Source organism: Drosophila mojavensis, unplaced genomic scaffold (genome assembly GCF_018153725.1).
Source record: "Drosophila mojavensis isolate 15081-1352.22 unplaced genomic scaffold, ASM1815372v1 contig_36, whole genome shotgun sequence".
In the NCBI taxonomy this organism is placed as follows: Eukaryota; Metazoa; Arthropoda; class Insecta; order Diptera; family Drosophilidae; genus Drosophila; species Drosophila mojavensis.
Genome location: NW_025318858.1, coordinates 5,829,072 through 5,848,625, shown reverse-complemented (window position 1 = coordinate 5,848,625; position 19,554 = coordinate 5,829,072). Strand labels below are relative to the sequence as shown.

The window sequence follows — 19,554 nt, the reverse complement described above, 5'->3', positions numbered from 1 at the left end:
CCACTACTCAAGCGTAATGTTTCGAGTACGTTGGCCATGTTTATCGCACTCGCCAGAGCACTGAGCAAAATCCAGATACATTCCCTCCTATTAGATAAATATACAATTGTATGCGCACACATACAGCCACACCCATGTACCGCACTCCAATTACTAACAAATGGTGTTAACACCAGTTCACACTACACTGAGACAAATAGAGTTGAATTCAAGTTGCTCAAGCTTATGTGCTTAGAGAGCATACGGAAGCTTTGAGTGAAACGAAGTGGCCTGCTAAACTAGGTACAACTAATAATTATTAATTGGATGAAAGCTTTTTTAAAGTTGTACTCCTTTTCACAGATACAAGATTTTAATTCCAAGCAACTTGACCTGAAGGGTATTCTAAAAGGAAGAAAAACTCTTAATGTGGAACTCTGACAAGTTTATCCTTAAAGCTTTAAAGCTTTAATAAACTCATATAGACACATTATAGGCAACCGATTTTTAAGTTAAATCTAAAAAAATATATTCACCAGATTACAACTAAAAATAGCATTATATAAATATAATTAATTAAATACAGCTTATGCTACTTAACGCTCAAAAATACATCAAGCTAAATTCACTTTATTTTCTGTCCGAACTTTTGTAAATTTTGATATACTTAACTTTTGAATACACTTTATTGTGGAGCTAGTAGCTTGAATCTGTTTCCCGTTTGCAATTTGTATTTTCTCACAGTGCAGGTGTTGCTCTCACTCTCAATCTATCTCCATTTCTCTCTGTCTTTACATGCTCCACCATATTGTGCTATTTGTAAAACTATTTTTATCTAAAACGTTTTCTTGTTGTTATTTCACTTTTCTACTCTTCTCTCTTTTTTTTTCATTTTATGGGTTCGCCTACAAAACTTTTTTTTGCTGAACGTTTGATGCATCATTGACACACCGTTGCGCCCACACCTACCGAATGCCGACTCCCGCATGTGCCATGATAACAACAACAACCACTACTACCACTACGACTGCTACTACTACAACAACTGCAACAATGAGTACAGCTCGTATTCGTGTTACTGCATTGACGGCTACACAGGGATCCAGTGCCAAACGAATTGGGACGAATGCTGGTCGGGCCCCTGTCAAAACGGCGGCACATGTGTGGACGGTGTTGCCTACTACAACTGTACGTGTCCGGAAGGATTTTCTGGTAAGTGTGTGCGGTTTATTTTTGCGCTACGCCAACACAAATACACGTACACACACACACACATACATACATACATACGGGCAGACAGACATACGACTACACACAGATCCCACAGATAGTACAACAAATACTACGAGTAAGTACTAAAAACTTGCACGGCCCACTGAACAGCCTCTTGCGCTCTCCATGTGTGTGAGTGTGTGTGCTCTGTTACAGCATCGCACACCACGTGCAAAATGTATTTTTATTAAGCCAACGCAAAAAGAAATAAAGAAATGAAATAATACAAATACGAGACGCCCACAGCAGGCACTCTAACACGAAATGCAACCACAAAAACGAAGCCTCGTCTGGCCACCTACGGGTAGAACTCTCGGCGAGACTCTGAATGCACCGACGCACGCCAAACGTATTTGTAAAATTTACCCAAAAAAAAAAAAAAAAAAAAAAAAAAAAAAAAAAAAAATACACGCTTTACCATGAATGAAAGTCCTTAAGCTAGAAGAGTAAAAACTTATGTCTGAAAATATAAAATTTATTGTATAAAATTATTGTAAAAATTAATTTTATAGTACATTCTAGAAGTGTTGAAAATAGTAATAAAATAGATTTTTGAGTACGTACTAAAATTTTACTAAAGAGTACTAAACATTCACTTTACATTACATTCTATATGTGTACTAAAAGTGTACTAAGGATTACTAGAAATAAATTTTATAGTACATTCTAGTTGTGTACTAAAAGTGTACTAAAGAGTACTAGAAGTGCATTTTATAGTAAATTCTATCTGTGTACTAAAAATGTACTACGAAGCACTTCAAATACTATACACTATATGCTGTATAGAAAAATTATTCTATTTGCACTATTATATAGATATCATAGTAAAAGAAATATTTTTATTTTTATATTTCTATATTAATAAAAAAAAAAAAATACTTTTCCACTCTGACAGTACTTTGCACTATTATATAGATATCATAGTAAAAGAAATGTTTTTATTTTTATATTTCTATATTAATAAAAAAATACTATTCTACTCGGACATTACTTTGCTAACCATATCAAAAAGAGTATTAAATTATGCGCCTTGTCCAAAATGACCATTTCTACTTGTTTCTGGCTTTACTTTTTTACTGCATTCACTCACATGTGTCTATTATTCTTTAAACGCTTGAGTAAGAAAGCAAAACTGGGAAATAACACAAGCAAAAAAACACAGACAAATTTTAAAAGAAAGCAGAGAAGTTTCAGCAGCACTTAAGCCGAAAGTTAGTTACGCTTACAAATTTCGTACTAGATTACTAAATTAAAACTACAAATTTATGCAGCTAAGCTAAGCTAGCAAGAAAAGTTTTAACACGAACTTAAATAGCTTTAAGTTTTACTTAAAATTTTGAGAAAAAAAAAGTAAAACCCCAATATTAATTTTCTACAGCTCACATCTTGCTCTGAGAAAATGCTCTATAATATCTGACAGAAACGACGAAACTTCAATATTATGAAGCTGTGGCAAAGCTCCTGCTCCTGCTGAAGCCAACTTTAATGTTGTCTATTGTGGTAGTCAATGTTGGGTTCTTAACCTGCCACTTGCTACGTGTGAATTGTTGTGTGGGTCTCCAAGCGTGTGTCTGTGTGTGTATATTTATATATGTGCACGCGTGCGTGTGTTTGTGTGTGTGCGGAAGTCTCAGCATGAATGTATCTAATGTTCATCCTTTTGGCTTCGTGTACTTTCCGTCCGTTACGTATATATATATATATATAAACACATTTACTTTTGCTACGTGTGAGAAGCACTTAGTTGGGTCTCTTAATATATATATGAGTGTGTGAGTGTATGTGTGTGTTTGAAAAGTATCTAGGAGTTGACTTTATAAAATTTAGTGAAATTTATAGCCATCGTGTAGATGTTATATGCATTACCCATCAACAGCAACTAATACCAAATACAAATTGCTACAAATTTGTGGTCCATGAAACTTGGCAAAGCCAATAGCTCGGGTGGTGTGCGGGGCGTACGGGGTGAATGTGATCCAGGAGTTGGTGGCAAGGTGTTAGGTAATTGACACACAGTTCGGATTAGCAGTTTTAACCCAAAACTGTGAAAACATGTCGGAGCTTAGCAAATGCGAATGGTTAGGCGTAGCAGATGTCGCTTAAGCTAAGCACTTAACATGATTTTGTGACATGGATCAGTGGGGCTACATTAGCTTAGAGCCAATTTGTAGGCATTCGCAAATACAAAGTAGCTGATGATAAAGACGATGATTACTTAAGTACTAATTAAGGCAGCACCTCAGACAGTTTTAATTATGAAAATGAAGCACCTGGCAAACACCTGTAAGTGCTCTTGAGGTCAATATGAAGTGTTCAAGCATCTTCTTTTTTTTTATTCTGTTGATTATACTTTTCGAGACAAAATCTTGACGAGACAATCTAAAAGTATTTCTCTGTATGTATATATGAATCTGTGTTAATGGGGCCTCTACTTGAGCACCCTCAATTCTCTTATCTCATGCCAAACATATTCAAGACTCAAATAATTCATAATTATACATATTCGGTTCTATTTTACTCGTTTGCTCTTGATTATACTGTAATTATCTTTAATATTATGTAAGCTACACTCAACTATTTGTTACTTCGCATTACTCATACGAATCGTTTGACGCCACTTGTCTGCGGTTTGCACTCTTTCATATTCCCCCAACACAACAATTGCATTAAATTAGCATAAATAAAAGTGTAGAAAAACACGCGGACAAAAACACGAAGGCATTAAGCACTGCAAATGAAATTAGCGCAAAATAACAGAAATAGAAAAAAATAAATAAATAAGAACGTTATTCACTCGACTAGCAGAGAATTGAATACACTACAGATTTTTTCTGGAGAATAAAAACTTTGAACTAATCAAAACTGTTTAAAAATTTTAAAAAGTAGACTAAAATATTGAGTAAAAGCAGTATTTTAATACTAATCATTTTGTAAATTTATATACATAAAAAATTGCAGCTAAAAGTTTACTCCATGCAAACATTTCTTCATTCGTTGCAAATGCCATAACAAATTCGTAATGCTCTTCTACTTGGAGAAAAAAAAAAATATATATATATATATGAAATTATGCACTGCGCTGGTTATGCTAACGATTTAAAGTGGATCAAGCAGAAAATAATACATGTGTAATAATTATATTGTAATATACATATGTGCATTTGCACATATGTATATTGTATAATAAGCAGATGGTTCAAAAAAGTGAAAAAGCAGGAAACGAAGCTGAAAACTATGCAAAAAAAACGTTAAAAAACACACACACACACACACACACTTATAAATTCTATATATACACGTACTATGAAATCAAATGGTTTGAATGAAAAAGAGCAAAAAAAAAGGAAATACTAAACAGAATATAAGGGAAAATAGTCAACAAAAAGAAAAGCGCATTGAAGAGAGAGAGCGAGACGGTAAGGGCGTGTAACCTCAACTCCCATGGTTGCCTGTTTAACCGTTTGTTGAATTCAGAAACGCCGAAAAAAATGCAAAAGTCTACCCAAAAAAAAAACAAAATTCGTGCTGCAATTAAAAAAATTGAAAATGATAAGCCAAATTATAGCGACTAAAAATACTTTGTATTTTCAGTAACATAGTAGCATTAATTTATAGGAAATTTCAGAAATTTCAGACCACCCTCTACACACAACTTGTCGTCGACTATTGAAACTAAAACTGTTTGAATTTTAAAGAGCCATACAATATTTGCAAATAACAAAAAATTAAAAAATTTTAAACAAAAGAACTGACGGATTAAAAATTCTTTATTTTTTAATTAAATATCAAACCCTATTAAAAAGCTAAACGTGAATGAAAGAAAATCAATTAAAAAATCTTTAACACATTGCATTATAAATTCCCAAGTTTCAATTAAGAAGCATTCTTTAAATTCTGAAATGTAAATAGTAATAAATAAAATCGACCAAAACTTATAAAAAATGCTACAAAATAAATTTAATTAGAATAATTCTTATATATATTAAATGTTTTGTGCTATTTCTATTTATTTCTATTTGAATATCATAAAAATTTTTAATTATAAAAAAAAAAATATAGATTCTAGAGAAAAATTAGAAAACTAATAAGATACATCAATAATATATTGCCCATATTATAAACAAATTTCGGATATACCCCTCAGGCAGCCCTCATTATTTACAGGATATTTACATTAAAATGGCTTCTACAATGCTGAGCTGAGCAAACGCTCTAATTAATATTATGAGCGCTTCGCGTTTGTTTGCCTTTCACCTTTTGATGTGCATTTGCTTTTACAGCTGCATTTTGAGCATATCGCGCCCCTTTGAGTGGATCATTGCTTTGCCAGATATAGGAAACTCAACAAACATTCGCACGCCCAAAAGTCGGCTATGTTTTCGTTTATTGTATTTTTTTTGTTGGTTTTTTGTTTGCGTCCCACTTACCGAGTTTTCTGGTTACTATCACAACGAACAATTGGCAGGTAGGTAGCAGGCTTAGCCAAGTTAATTGTTAGTTTTGCTTTGCTTTGCTTTGATATGGTTTTGGTTCCAGGCTCGTCTGCTCGTTATAGTTTCCTTTGCAGCTCTTATTTTCTTCTTCCTTTTTTTTGGGGTTACTCTGCTTAATTATCTGTATGCTGTAATTTCTGCTGCTTTTCGCTGTTGTATACCTGAAATGTAAAGAATGTAAAGAATATCAATGTAGTAGACAAGGTTAAAGAAAATAAGTACGCAAATGTAATGAGAGTAAAGCTTGAAAGCCACGGCAACGCAGGGCAAGCCAAGCCAAGGCTGTGGTTTGGTTTGGTTTGGTTTAAAGAACTAACTGAAAGTGATATCAAAGTTACATAAATTGAAATGAAAGCGAAGCCAGTAGAGGAGATTTGTGTATATATAGAATAGGGGTACAAATATATAGTTAGTCAGAAGCAGTTTGCAGCTTGCATTAGATTTTCTCTCCTGAGAGTTGAGATGCTTAAGATATGCTTAGAAGAAGAACTTCCTTAACAAGTTATATACATGGTAAAGCATTCGAATTTTCATTTATGAAAACAAGCTATACGTTTCATTAACTCCAATACATGAACTACAGATATAAGTCAAACTCCAACTAAACTCGCAAAAGCAGCTGGATAGAGTATGGTTGATATCACAGAGAATCATTGTCATTCCATAAGCCATCTTTGAATAAATTATTTGCCTAAAAAAAACTATAGTATTACTATAATTTCTTTAAGGTATAATATTTTTCATATCAGCTCTCAGTTAAGTTATGGCCAACAGCAGCAGCAGAATCTATTGCTCATTGCACAACTCTAATGGCAGGGCAACTAACAATACTGCAATGCTCAGCAGGATAACCTTGCTCTCTTTGGCACACACGCACACCCCACCATACATACACACTCACACACACACACACACACACACACACACTCGCATACACAATAGTTTTTATGCCGAGCTAAAGGCATCTTCTTTGCTCCCTTTATGCAATCATTGCAGTCGGGCCAACATTTGAGAGCATCGCATAGACCAAAGGAACTTAGGGGCATTCATCGCGAAAACAATGCAAATTGCAGTTGGAAGCCATTGCCAGGCCTATTCACATTGAAATTCGCATTTCATATTCAAGCAAACAACAGAATCTTCGGTTGCAAGGCAACAATAAGCAAAGGTTTCAGAAAAAAAAACAAAAAAAAACGAAAGAACCTCCAACTCAGTTGCGAGATACTCGCTTGAAAGATGATTCTAATAATATAGAGGAATGAAGAAAAAAAAAAAAAAATAACATTTTGTATTGAAAATTTTATAACATTTATAACAATTTATAAAAATTTTCAAAACTTGCAAAAACTGACTTAACTGCGAATAACTTAGCTGCGAATAAGCAGAAATAGATTTTGCTGACAAAAAGCTTTAATCTTAGCTTGATGTGATAAAGAAACCATCAGTATAATATATCAGCTTGATAAGGCTTCTAAGAGCTGTTATCTGTTAGACTATTAAACTTTTTTCTCTGCTATATGATTTATCTCACACTCTATATACCCCTGCAAAGCATTACCATTGAGGTATTTTATTTTATATAAAAATGCATTCAAATTGCAGCATTGCAGATTTATGTACATATATATTCTCATATATATGTATATCCTCATTTTGCTGATTGTGCTTTAACTTTAGCTCGACTTTATTTTATTTGCATGTTTATATTGCAAATTTTCGCCAGCCACCTCTTAAGTTTTCCACCTTTATCAGCAGTTGAATATGAATATGTACATAGTCACAACGGAAACGGGGAATGTGTTTGTTCACCTCTCTCTGTCTACTTCTGAATCTCTCTCTCTCTCTCTTGAGCTCTCTCGCTCTCGAGCCAGCTGCACCTCTTTGTCTCTTATGCGTTTTCACGTATTCAATGCACATTCATTCAATCAAACATGCATTTGGCTCAGCTGCGCATTCATTCATACCTTCATTTCGCGTACCGACAGATTTTTTGTCTTCCTGCTGCCTTTTTAATACACTTGCGTAAGGAGCATAATGGTTTTCGGATACAGATACAGATACAGATACAGATACAGATACAGATACAGATACAGATACAGATACAGATACAGATACAGATACAGATACAGATACAGATACAGATACAGATACAGATACAGATACAGATACAGATACAGATACAGATACAGATACAGATACAGATACAGATACAGATACAGATACAGATACAGATACAGATACAGATACAGATACAGATACAGATACCTGTTAAAGAAATAAAATTCACATTGATCCCTTATCCCTTTATCTCTCAGTAAGCGCATTTAAACTTCCACATGCCCCTGAAAACCCTTCCATTACTATTTTCTCTTCTTTTTCTTTTTCTTTTTTGCCAATCGGCATTGCCTTTGTGCAATTTTTGCCTTACAGGCGACAGCTTCAAGCGATTGCTCCATTTTCGCTTTGGTGGTGCCAGCTGGCCCCACCAGCTCCCGCTTATTCATAACTGTGGGGCAAATACTATTTGGGACATTTAAGTCGCATCGTTTCCAATGCAACTTTAAAATGTTGGCAGTGGGTGATTTATCGAGGGACCAAAAAAAGAGGACTGAAAAAAGGAAACAAATCGAAATTCATTGAATTTCACGTGGCTCAACGATTTACATAAATTTTTTATTTCATTTGCTCAATGGGCGTTAGATGGAACGAAAGAGAGATAGAAGGGATAAATAGAGCGAGAGAGAGCGCAAACATTTCAGTAATATGGTACCCAATATTAAAATACATTTGCGGCTATCCAATTGTCCTCATTTTGTAGCTAATCAATTGCCTTTTGGGGATTTTAGTTTTTCCGATTTTGCTGTGCGTGTGTGTATGTATGGGTGTGTGGTGCTGTGTGTGACGTGAAATAAAATATTCATAATATTGCATATTGATTTTATAATGGAATCTTTAGAGTTTATTGAACTTTTATGCAGCTTTTGACACGCTTCATATTGGATTTGGGATTAGCATTAGCTATATAAACATAACAATTTATTGTGTTTGATAGCAATAAAAGCAACGCACACGCTCTTTGTGCACAAAATTAGGTTCATTGTGAAATATAAATAAAAAACAAAAACAAAATATGCTAATTGCTAGCCATAATTTGCTATAATTTGAATATAATAGAAAGCATTAGAAATATATTTAATAGGGCTTGAATATGTGTTAAGCTTAAGAGGATTTTATCTGTAATATATAGCTATAAATGTGACCTATTAGGTAAACAAAATTTAACAAAAATTTAATATTCAGTAATGCCGCTTATCATATGCTAAATATTAGCTAACGCTAACTAACTAAACAAATATAACAAAGACTTATTCCAGTAAATGAAAAATAAATACGTCAGCATCAACAGAATGCCGAGAGCTACTCAGAGCCTTAGTTAAAAACATTTAATTAATTAGCACATATTGCATGTCTCTAGCCATACTATTCACTCTAGAAAGGCCCCTACAGAGAGACAGAGATAGAGAATAGGATGAGAAAGAGAGAGAGAGAGTCGTAAACATGTTATGCTGCTGCTGTGCCAGCTGCAATGCAATTTTCTCACTTATAAATTTAGCCATTGAAGTTCAACACAATACTTTCTAATTTTACGCAACGTTGCTGCCAGTCGGTAGAAAATTTTCCACATGCATTTCAATGGAAAAGCAGGAAAGCTGCGACAGCCAGCCAGCCTAGATGTGCCGATTCAATAGAGATTGGCAGACAAAAAAAAAAAAAAAAACGAAAAAAAATATCAGTAATTGTATAAAATACCAAGAACTAAAAAGTAAAAGGAAAATGAAATTCAAGCTAGAAATATAGTACAAAATTCAATTAATTAAAAGCTGTACAGCACACACACAAACACAGCCCAATACATATATTCTTTACAACAGAAGAGGCAGCTGCAATTGCCGTGAAAATGAGCTTGCCAGGATTCAATGTGGCTGGGGCTTGCAATTGTCCTGGCGCCGCTTGGGGAATTCCAGCTGATGCCTTCCGTTGGCACAGCGAAAAAGTGCAATTGAAAGCGCAACAATGCGCACCACAAGACATTCAAGCAGCCATATGACCCACCCACCGAACCACCGAAGCCACCCACACCAGAAGCCAAGGGATATGCGAATTCGAATCGCTTGGGCGCCAGGGCCAAAACCCCCTCCCCCGCCCCCATTCATTTTGTTGACTGAATGACGTACTCGAATTGCTTTAGCAGCATTCAGCGCTCGGATTTAAGGTTGGCTTCTGTGATTAGTTTCCCCGCAGCATTCACAGATGAGCTCAAGTGCATTTCATTGCTCACTGTCACGTCGAGTAGTTTCGGGTCGAAAATCCAAAAGCCACCAAAATAGATTGCCCTTCGCTTGGATCAAGCGCGCATACAAATCGCATGGAAATACTCCAAATAACAATTGCATATATATAAATATATAAATAAATATAGGTGGTATACACATATATACTGCAATTATATATATATTTTATTACCAGGGGGCATGCCACATTTAAGTCTAATATATGATAGCTAAAGCCTGCGGGTGTGCGCTCATTTCCATGCAATTAACTGTTATTGCAGGTGTTTTTCAGCTTTAATATTAGGTATATAAACTTAGTTCAGAGGACTCTTTAAGAACTGTTTAATTATTTATTAAATCGTGTTGAGCTGATTTGGCAATTTTTATGATGTAACGGTTGTTAAAGCTTTTTTCATTGAGCCAATGCTTTCCCTTTTTTTTTTTTTTTTTTTTTTTTTTTCACTGCTCCATGTCGTATTCGATACACATACGTAAGTCATATTAACAGCTCTCTCGCCTATAAGGAAATTGAATTAAAGTGCATTTCATTGGGTTCTCATTTACATTTCACTTTTACTTAAATCAACAGTAAATATATATATATATATATATATATATATATATATATATATATATATATATATATATATATATATATATATATATATATATTCAATAAAAACCGTTTTGTAATTGCATTATTGTTAAGTATGTATTTGATTTCACTTTTAATTAATACATTCACTTTGAGCAAGGACGTTGGCAATAACCTTTATATACATACGTAAATGTACAAACACTATATATAGCGTATATATAGTTTATCGTTCATTTCTCAGAACTCGTGTTTCTATCACAATTTGTTGCTCGGCATTAAAATGGAATTTCTTAATTATAGCGAAATGTGAATGGGACTGTGAGTGTTTTGCAGCATTCGCATTCAAATTATGCAGAGCAGTGCACTCATTCAATTATTTATACCATTATATGCATTTATTCGTTCGCTCTTTTAACATACACACACTCATACACATGCACACTGATGCACATGCTCTCACACACACATTAGCACACACTAGCACACACATGCACAGGAACAAAGAGCCTGAACGAAACTTAAAATGCAAACGAAATGTGCAATATATTCAACTCATGGAATTTTTAATACACTGTAAAGTAAGTTGAGCAAAGATGTATATTTGAATTGAATAATGGCCGTCTTACTGTCAGCTCACTGTAAGCTCAAGGTGCAGTGCACATATATTATATGAGAACCGTTGCTTATAGACTTTAATACAAGTCAACTGCTTGAGACTCAGCTCCTTTATCAACTCATATATGTAGTTCTGCTACACCCTGTCAGTCATTCAACAATTGTCGCCTGTGCAGTGCATTGTAGAGTCGTTGACAACCGTTTGCCACATACTTGCTCTTCTGATTCATATATTTTTTTTTAGTGTTTTTAATTTGGAATGCTTTCAGCCACTCCTGTTACTGAGCTGCACCCCTTACGATCCGTAAAGCATACGTAAGAAGCAAATATGAATCACAAAATGTGTGCAAATAAAATTCAAATTTCAATTTGTGCATCGACTACAACAAATACAAGCGGGGTAAGCGACTTGGACGGGGGGTCAACATTGCAAAAGTTTAAAGTTTATGCGTATTGAAGACTCGAAGCCAAAACAAATGTTTTTACCTTGTTACACAAGTGTTTACACTGCGCTGGCAGTAGAGAAAAACGAGAAGGATGTGAACAGCGGCAGCAGCTGCAACATCTGTGGCAGGATGCAGAAGACAAGATGAACAAAAAATTATACATAAATCAAGCGCCAAAGGTGGAGAATATTATTCTATGTAGTTAGGATATGGAGATCTAAAGTGGTTAGGAAAGGCGAAGCAGATGCTAGGCTAGAAAAATAATATGCAAAAGTTTGGCTAAAAAATAAATAAAGCGAGAAAGAAAAGAGAAATAGCGAAAGAAAGAGAGAGGGCCGGTGAAAATAAGAGAGCGAGATTGTACAAGGGCGATAGAGGAAAGGATAGGGAGAGAGAGAGGGAGAAGGAGAGGGAGAGAGAGAAACGAATAGTTAGAGAGCGATAGGAAAAAATAAAAGGGAGAGAAATATAGTAAAAGTGAGATGGAAAGAGCGAGATAGAAGAACGCAAACAGAGATATAGAGAGAAAAAGAAAGAGATAGAAAGAAAGAGTGAGACATGGTTTGACAGCGATAAAGGGAGAGATATACTAGGAGTGAGCTTGAAAGAGCGAGAGAGAGAGAAAGATAGAAAGAAGCATCAAATTCAATCGAAGTTAATGCCAGGGATTCCATCGATGTTTACGATTTCAATCGTCTCAATTGTTGTCACGCCTGTCAATTTACAAAAGCAACGCACAATTTATCAATATTTGTGCATGTCTGAATCATTTGGTCATACGGTATGCAAAGTGATCTCGGTTCTCTTTTAGCAAAATACATTTTTTGATTAATGCTGCATTTCAAATATTTAGACATTCAGCGTCAAACGAAAAGAAAGAAATAAAAAAAAAAATGAACCAAAACGAATGCCAAAAGAAAAATCCGACCGAGAATTGTGTTGTAAATTTCAGCTTCAAAACAAAAAACTCTGCACACAAAAAATAGAAAGAAAGAAAAAACCCCAAAAATAAAGAAAAATGCCGACAACAATTGAGGTAGCAGAGTGTGGCAAGCGCAGGAAGCAGGAGCAGGAGAGCTGGGTGGTTGAATATAACATGACGGCAACCAGTTTCGTCCATTAACCACCAGAAAAAAATGTGCGTCCAATTCGAAAAATTCATTCATAAAACATGCCGTCGATTGTGGCGCAGCGACTGCTGAGAGTGAATTCAAGCAGCCCCTCCACTGCCACCTCAACGGCCACCTCCACCTCCACAGCGACCGACATGCAGACACACTCAGGCAGACAGAGCTGACCATTTGCGACCCCTAGACTCAGCGCCAACCCCCTGAAGCAGCCCTCGCCTTTCCATTCACGCACATGCAGCAATAAAATGAAAATCGATTTTCACTTTAACGACTTCACACATAACAAAAAAAATAGAGAAAAAACAACGAAAATAACAAACAACAGAAAAATTGTGGAAAAGGCCTTGCGGCAAACGCTAAAACCACAAATAGGAAAAAGAATGAAGAACAAAAATTTGTGGAGAATAGAATAGAGCAATATATCGGCATTGCATAGGACCATAGAGAGGTGACCAAGGTGCCAAGTCGAGGGCTTTGGGCACTGTTTAGCTCCCAGTAACTGCAGTTGGTCAAATCGAACTCAATTCAGAATGCTGCCACAAGCAACCGAAACCACCAACGTGGCCCACCCAGAGCCACAACTGGGTTAAGAAGAGTGGGACGAAGATCTTGCACACTCTCTCTCTCTCTCTCTCTTTCCCTCTCTCTCTCTCTCTCTCTCTCTCTCTCTCTTTCCTCTCTCTCTCTCTCTCTCTCTCTCTCTCTCTCTCTCTCTCTCTCTCCTCTTCTCTCTCTCTCCTTCTCTCTCTCTCCCTCTCCCTCTCACCCTCGCTGCTGCTTGACATTTTATGTTGTGCCTTTGGCAACAAAGGTAAATTTTCCATGTTGCGTTGCGGCTTTGACTGGCGCCTTGTGCAACGTGTCGTATGCTTAACACAAAGTGAATTATTTTCTGAGTGTTTGCCTGCAATGGCAGCTACAAAGACCACAGCAATACGCAAAAGCAGAAATGGCCACAGTTACCACTCAAAATACACACTATTTATGAGAAATAAAGACCACAAAATGCGAACAACCTGCACGCTGTATCAAGGAGGTTTTTTCTTTAAAAAATACTTATTATAATAATTTAATATTGCTCGCATTGGGTCAGTCTTATAATAAGCTAAATATGTTTTAGTAATTTTCAGCAAGAGTTTCTTTAATGTTTATCAAGAAATATAGTCCGAAAAATATTTAATGCAGCAAATAAAAAATATATAAATATTTTAACATATATACACGTTTTACTAGCTGACTTTACAACTCACTCAACCCCTCCCTTTCGTTCTCGGTGTCACTCTCTCTCTCTTTCTGTCCCCCTTTCCCACTTACCCAAAATGGAATGCCCAGATCTGTATTTATGCAGGTCATAAAATGCATCTAAAGTTAACAACGACAGTAAATAAAATTGAGGCACGAAAATTTTTGTACAATTTCAAGCATGGCTCCATCATATCATAAACCAACGGCATGGCCCATAAACAAATTGAATTGCCAATGGCCAGCACCAAACAGCCAACATCCATCGTCCATACGCTGCTGATTTAATGGATGACCCACTGGCTGTGTTAGCTCAATGAAATACGCCAATGGAAAAGAGCATTCATTACTCAAGAGCAGAACATAAGCTGCAGTTCCATTACAGACGAAATCAAACTTAAATTATTATTGATCTAATACCAGAAAAGGTGCAAAATCTTTGCATGAGTGAAATCTGTAACCATCAGCCTCAAGGTATGCAACGGAAATTTAATATGCCTATAAGAGAGGAGGGCAACGAAAATCATGTGTGTAGCGGTTTTATGCATATGTATATCAAATCAAACACGCACACCCATACACGCCCACGTCATAAGGCATAACATGTTTGTTGAGCACAAGTTGAAACAGCTCACCTCAAGCTCATGTTGACTAGTTTGCAACAATAAGAAAAGCATTTTAGAGAGACAGAGAGAGTGAGAGAGAGAGAGACAAAGAAAGAGAAGCTAGCAAAAAGTCAAAAAGCATGTGTATGTGTGTGTTTTTGTGTGAAGCTGTTTAGTCACAAAGTTCTCATTGACTTAACTTTAATTACAACTTTTGTATTGGATTATTTACTTAATGTCTTGAACTTAAACTTAAGTTTCCTATTTCCTGCTTTGTGAGCTCAGTAGAATTGCCTATAATTTGAGTTTAGCTTCAGGCTATGAATTGAGTATACAACAAAAGTTTCCGAATAGGCAAGTTATCAGATACTTTTCCATTTCAAATGAGCTTTAGGAATGTTGATTTTGAAAACTGTTTTATGAATAATCTTCATAAATCTGTAAGTATCTAAACTTAGCTTCCAGTATTTTAAGCTTGATAACCTTATAGCATTGATTCGATGTGATGTGTCCGTGATTACATACTTATAGTTGTAGGAAAATCAATGAGCTTATAGCTTAGTTATCTGACCTTTAACCAAATATTTATGGCTTTTTACAGCAACCCATTGAATGGCTTACTATTCAATTGTTCGACAGCCAGAAATAGTCTTTAGCCAAATTTAATTGAAGCTATTTATTACAAAACATTTAACTAAACGTGCAGATAATTGATGACTTGATTAGCCAAGCTTAAAATTCAAATGCTATAACTAAACACAAATGAAGTTGTTGAAAGCCATAGATAAATGAAGATTAAATGCTTATAAAATAAATCAAGTGAATATATATCTATAAATGAAAAAGAGTTTTATGAATTTATACAAATACATAAATAAATTATTTATTAATTATGAAATGTATGAGAGAGGGGCTAACCAGAATATATACAAATATATTTATGTACATTTTTAGAAACGTATATAAAATATATACAATTTTTTTTTTTTTTTAGTTTTATTAATAGTTATTAATAGTATATTTAATTTGTAACATTTTTTACGCTTCATAAAACTTTTAATATTACATGAAATATTTTTTTATTTATTTAGAACAAATACGCATTTTATGAAAAATAGATTATTGAGGATTAAAAATGAATGAACGAAAATATATGAACATATGAACATTTTTGAACATTTTTTAAAGATACTCAGTAAAACTAATTTAAAATATTCAAGCCTTCGCAGTTTATGTAGCTAGTGTGACAGAATCATATAAATCTTATAAAGCTTAAATATTTTTGGGAATATTTTAACTACATAAATTCATTTAACATTTTTATAACTGATGTCTAAATCTCTTAACATACATATGTATTGAATAAATTTTTGTAGAGCATCTGTTAGTCAACAGCAGAATTTTATTTTATTTTTGCTTCCTTTACTTGTATTCTGCAGCTGGCTCTGACACAGTTTGTTCATTGTGTTGATTTAGTGCTTATGCAAATTTAATATTCGTTCGTCTGTGCGGGACCACCCCAGCCGCCCATATGCATAGAGGGGCAACACAGTTGCATTATAAACAAACTACACTCACACTCAGGCACAGTCACACACCCACAAATTCCCAGACTGAGCAGAGAGACATTTATCTTTTGGTCTGGCCATTTATGAGTGTGCATCTGCATAGCTACATTTTTATGTCCATCAGTGTATTTTGTGTTATTTATGAGCACAAGTGATAAATTGTTGCTGCCACGCCCTTTGTCCACCTGAGCGCTTCATTATTATTTTGTATTTAATTTATTTATTTTTCGTTTTTTTTTTGTTTTTTGTCAATTGCGCTGCGAATGAATGCAATTTCTGCGCATTGAATTAAAAAGTTGCCACGCCATAATTTAGACAAAGTGCAGCAAAAGAATTTGCTAGCTGCTGGCTACGGTGCAGGCTTTTTGACACTTTAGTTTCGACACTTTGAAGTGCTTTTGTACAAGTTTTTTGCGTCCGTCCGACGGACGGGATAGGCGGGACAGACAGACAGAGGCACAGACACTTGAAAGATACGAAGCAGGCAAAAGTTTTGGCACAGGATAAACTTGGAGCCAACTTGTTGCCAAAATAGAAAACTAAAAGGATCTAGATGCGGGCCGACCAAAGAAGACAGCCAAATAAATTCTCTCCTTAAAAAAAGAAGAAACTAAAATGAAAAAATTGCAGACAAAACATTTCGCGAGCAATAAATTTGCAACACAAACACACACACGCACACCGAGTTTGAGAAGCTGGGAAAAAATCACTCATACGCACTGTTGCTAGTGCCACAAACAACGCAACGAAAATTATAGCATACACAATAGGGCGCTTCTCAACACTGCCAAAGACTTCCCGCTGTTGCCTTTGTCCGTCCTTCCCTCCGTCCGTCCGTCCGACCGTCCGTCCATCCGTCTGCTTACCCGTCAGTTGCTGCCACTAGCAACCACTGACGGCGCACTCGTCACCTCTCTTCCCCTTCTCCCCCCCCAACGCTGCCTTGTCTTGTCGTCGGCGTCTTTTGTAGTTGTTGAGCAGAAAATTGAAAAGTATTTTCAAGCATTGTTCTTCGTGTTGTGTTGCTTGTGCTGCTCACGTTGTGTCTGCGTCCTGTGTAACAAATAACTAAGTTGAAGAGTATAACAACTGTTTAATATAGCACCATATCAAACATATCAACTATATATTTCTTATGTAAGCAAAGCTCTATATAGATATTTGTTAAAGCATACTAAACATAGCCTTGACTTGACGAAAATAGTTACTTGATGTGGATATCTAAATTGATATTTATTTATAAATGTCAAGATATATAACGTGTGCGTACCCATTTCAAAATTGATATATAAATCTACTCGCTCTCTCTCTCTCTCTGTATAGAAACATCTGTTTTGTATGCCTATATAAAACAACTTTTGCTTAATTTAATACAAATACTATTTTTTTTTTTTTTTTTTTTTGTGTTTTTAATTATTATTATTTTTTTTAATTCAGTTATTATTATTATTATTATTATTTTATTATTGAGATTTTCTATTTAAATTTAAATTTAAAATTTATTTATTTATTTGTAACTTTTTTAACACATCTTTAACCTTTTAATTTTTTTATTGTTATTTATTTTATATATTTTTTTTTAAGATTTTAAAATTTATTTTTAGTTTTTTTATTCTTTATTTTTTTTTTTTCATTACTTAAAAAAAAATTATTATCTTTTACTTTTTAATTTAAAAAATATATATATTTAGCATGTTTTAAAATTAATTTTAAATTATTATTTTTTTTTTATATAAAATTGTATCTAAATTTAGTGGCAGCTTAACAAACGAAAAAGTTCTATGAGTTCAGAGTCAAAGCGAAACATCTATTATGCATTAAACTTTAAGAAGAACTGCTAGAGCATAACAACTTCGACTTGTGCAGCTAACAACATTTCTAGAAATTTGTTGCTATTTGAATGCTTGACTGTCATCAGTTAAAGGACGTATACATTTCTATCTATAGATATGTTTATGTGTGTGTGTACTTTTGAATTGTTTATATTGGATGCACCAAAATCAGCACTTGAAGTTTTTTTTGATTGCCATCGATTGCCTGTATCGAAAAAGTTGTGCGCTTTCCACTTGGTTGTGCGATGTCAGATAGACAACGTTATATAAGGTTGTAATGGATGCGACGGCACAGTGAGTGAGTGAGTGAGCGAGTGAATGGAGGAGTGAGAGAGAGAGAGAGAGAGTGGAAAAAAGAACTCTTTCATTGCTTAATATAATGAAAAGTCATTCAATTTCACTTCGATGGTATGCATTTGTTTGTAACCATCTAGTTAAGAGTTGCTTGAAAAACAAAGGGCTTTCCACGTTTTTTCTACCCTTTTTTCATTGGGGTAAATGAATGATGCTTTGAATGGAATATATCGATGCACTAATTGAAAAGCAAAAAAAAAAAAAAAAAAAAAAATATACTTGGATTTTAGGGTGATTATTCTCTATGTAAGTGAGGAGCAATTAGGACAGCAGCTCCTTTGAAGCTCTGGTCACACAGATCAAATGAAAGTTTATTTGCTTATATTGAATGAAACTGTATTGGAAATCAAGACAGAGCTACAAGGGTCAGTAATTTGAATACACTTCAGTTGTGTGCATATGAAAAATGTATTGGGAATGCATAAAGAAAATCACAAACAATGCTCAACTATAAATAATATTTGCCAAAAGGGCAGAGCTTTTAATAAATATACATATAATATGAAATGCATATATATAGAGTTTGCATTTCCAATGCCAGTAAAAATAACAAGTTTTATTTATGAGCCATTTACACGCCACACTGGAAGCGACAATTTTAACCAACTGACATAAATTGTTAATTAAGAGGACACTGAAACTGTTGCAAACTGTTTATACGACTGAAACAAAACGAAATGAAACGAGACGAGACAAGACGAAATGTCACGGAATGGAACGTTATGAAACAGGACACAAGTTGCACATTGTGGTGCCATCAATTAATGTCACTTTCTCAACTCTCCCTCTCTCTCTCTCTCTCTCTCTCTCTCTCCCCCGCCCGTTATATGGCTGTTTCGCTTGCACTCATTGTTTTTCGGTCGTCACATCGCACGCGAATGTCAACGCCATGAACGAACAGGCTCAAATTGTGAGGAAAATGTGGACGAATGCATGTCAAATCCATGTCAAAATGGCGGACTTTGCCGTGACCGTAACAATGGCTACACCTGCACCTGCCAGCCCGGCTATCTGGGGGATCACTGTGAACTGGATGTGGCCGTCTGCGACACGGGTAAGTTACGGCTTGTGGGAGCTAACCAAATAGCT

General features: G+C 35.0%; 2 protein-coding genes across 4 annotated transcripts in view; one reads left to right on the top strand and one right to left on the bottom strand.

Annotated features, from left to right (window-relative positions):
- Window positions 1-19,554, top strand: part of LOC6576082 (protein eyes shut) — a 70,386-nt gene that overhangs the window by 23,529 nt on the left and 27,303 nt on the right. For both annotated transcript variants that reach the window (XM_032728412.2, XM_002002049.4), the window contains exons 3-4: window positions 1,043-1,191; window positions 19,367-19,519. In XM_032728412.2, coding sequence (XP_032584303.1) covers window positions 1,043-1,191; window positions 19,367-19,519 — 302 coding nt within the window. The remainder of the gene's footprint in view (window positions 1-1,042; window positions 1,192-19,366; window positions 19,520-19,554) is intronic.
- Window positions 1-19,554, bottom strand: part of LOC6576083 (MKRN2 opposite strand protein) — a 73,463-nt gene that overhangs the window by 27,526 nt on the left and 26,383 nt on the right. For both annotated transcript variants that reach the window (XM_015164964.3, XM_002002050.4), the window contains one exon: window positions 5,679-5,905. The gene's annotated coding sequence lies outside the window, so the exon portion shown is untranslated. The remainder of the gene's footprint in view (window positions 1-5,678; window positions 5,906-19,554) is intronic.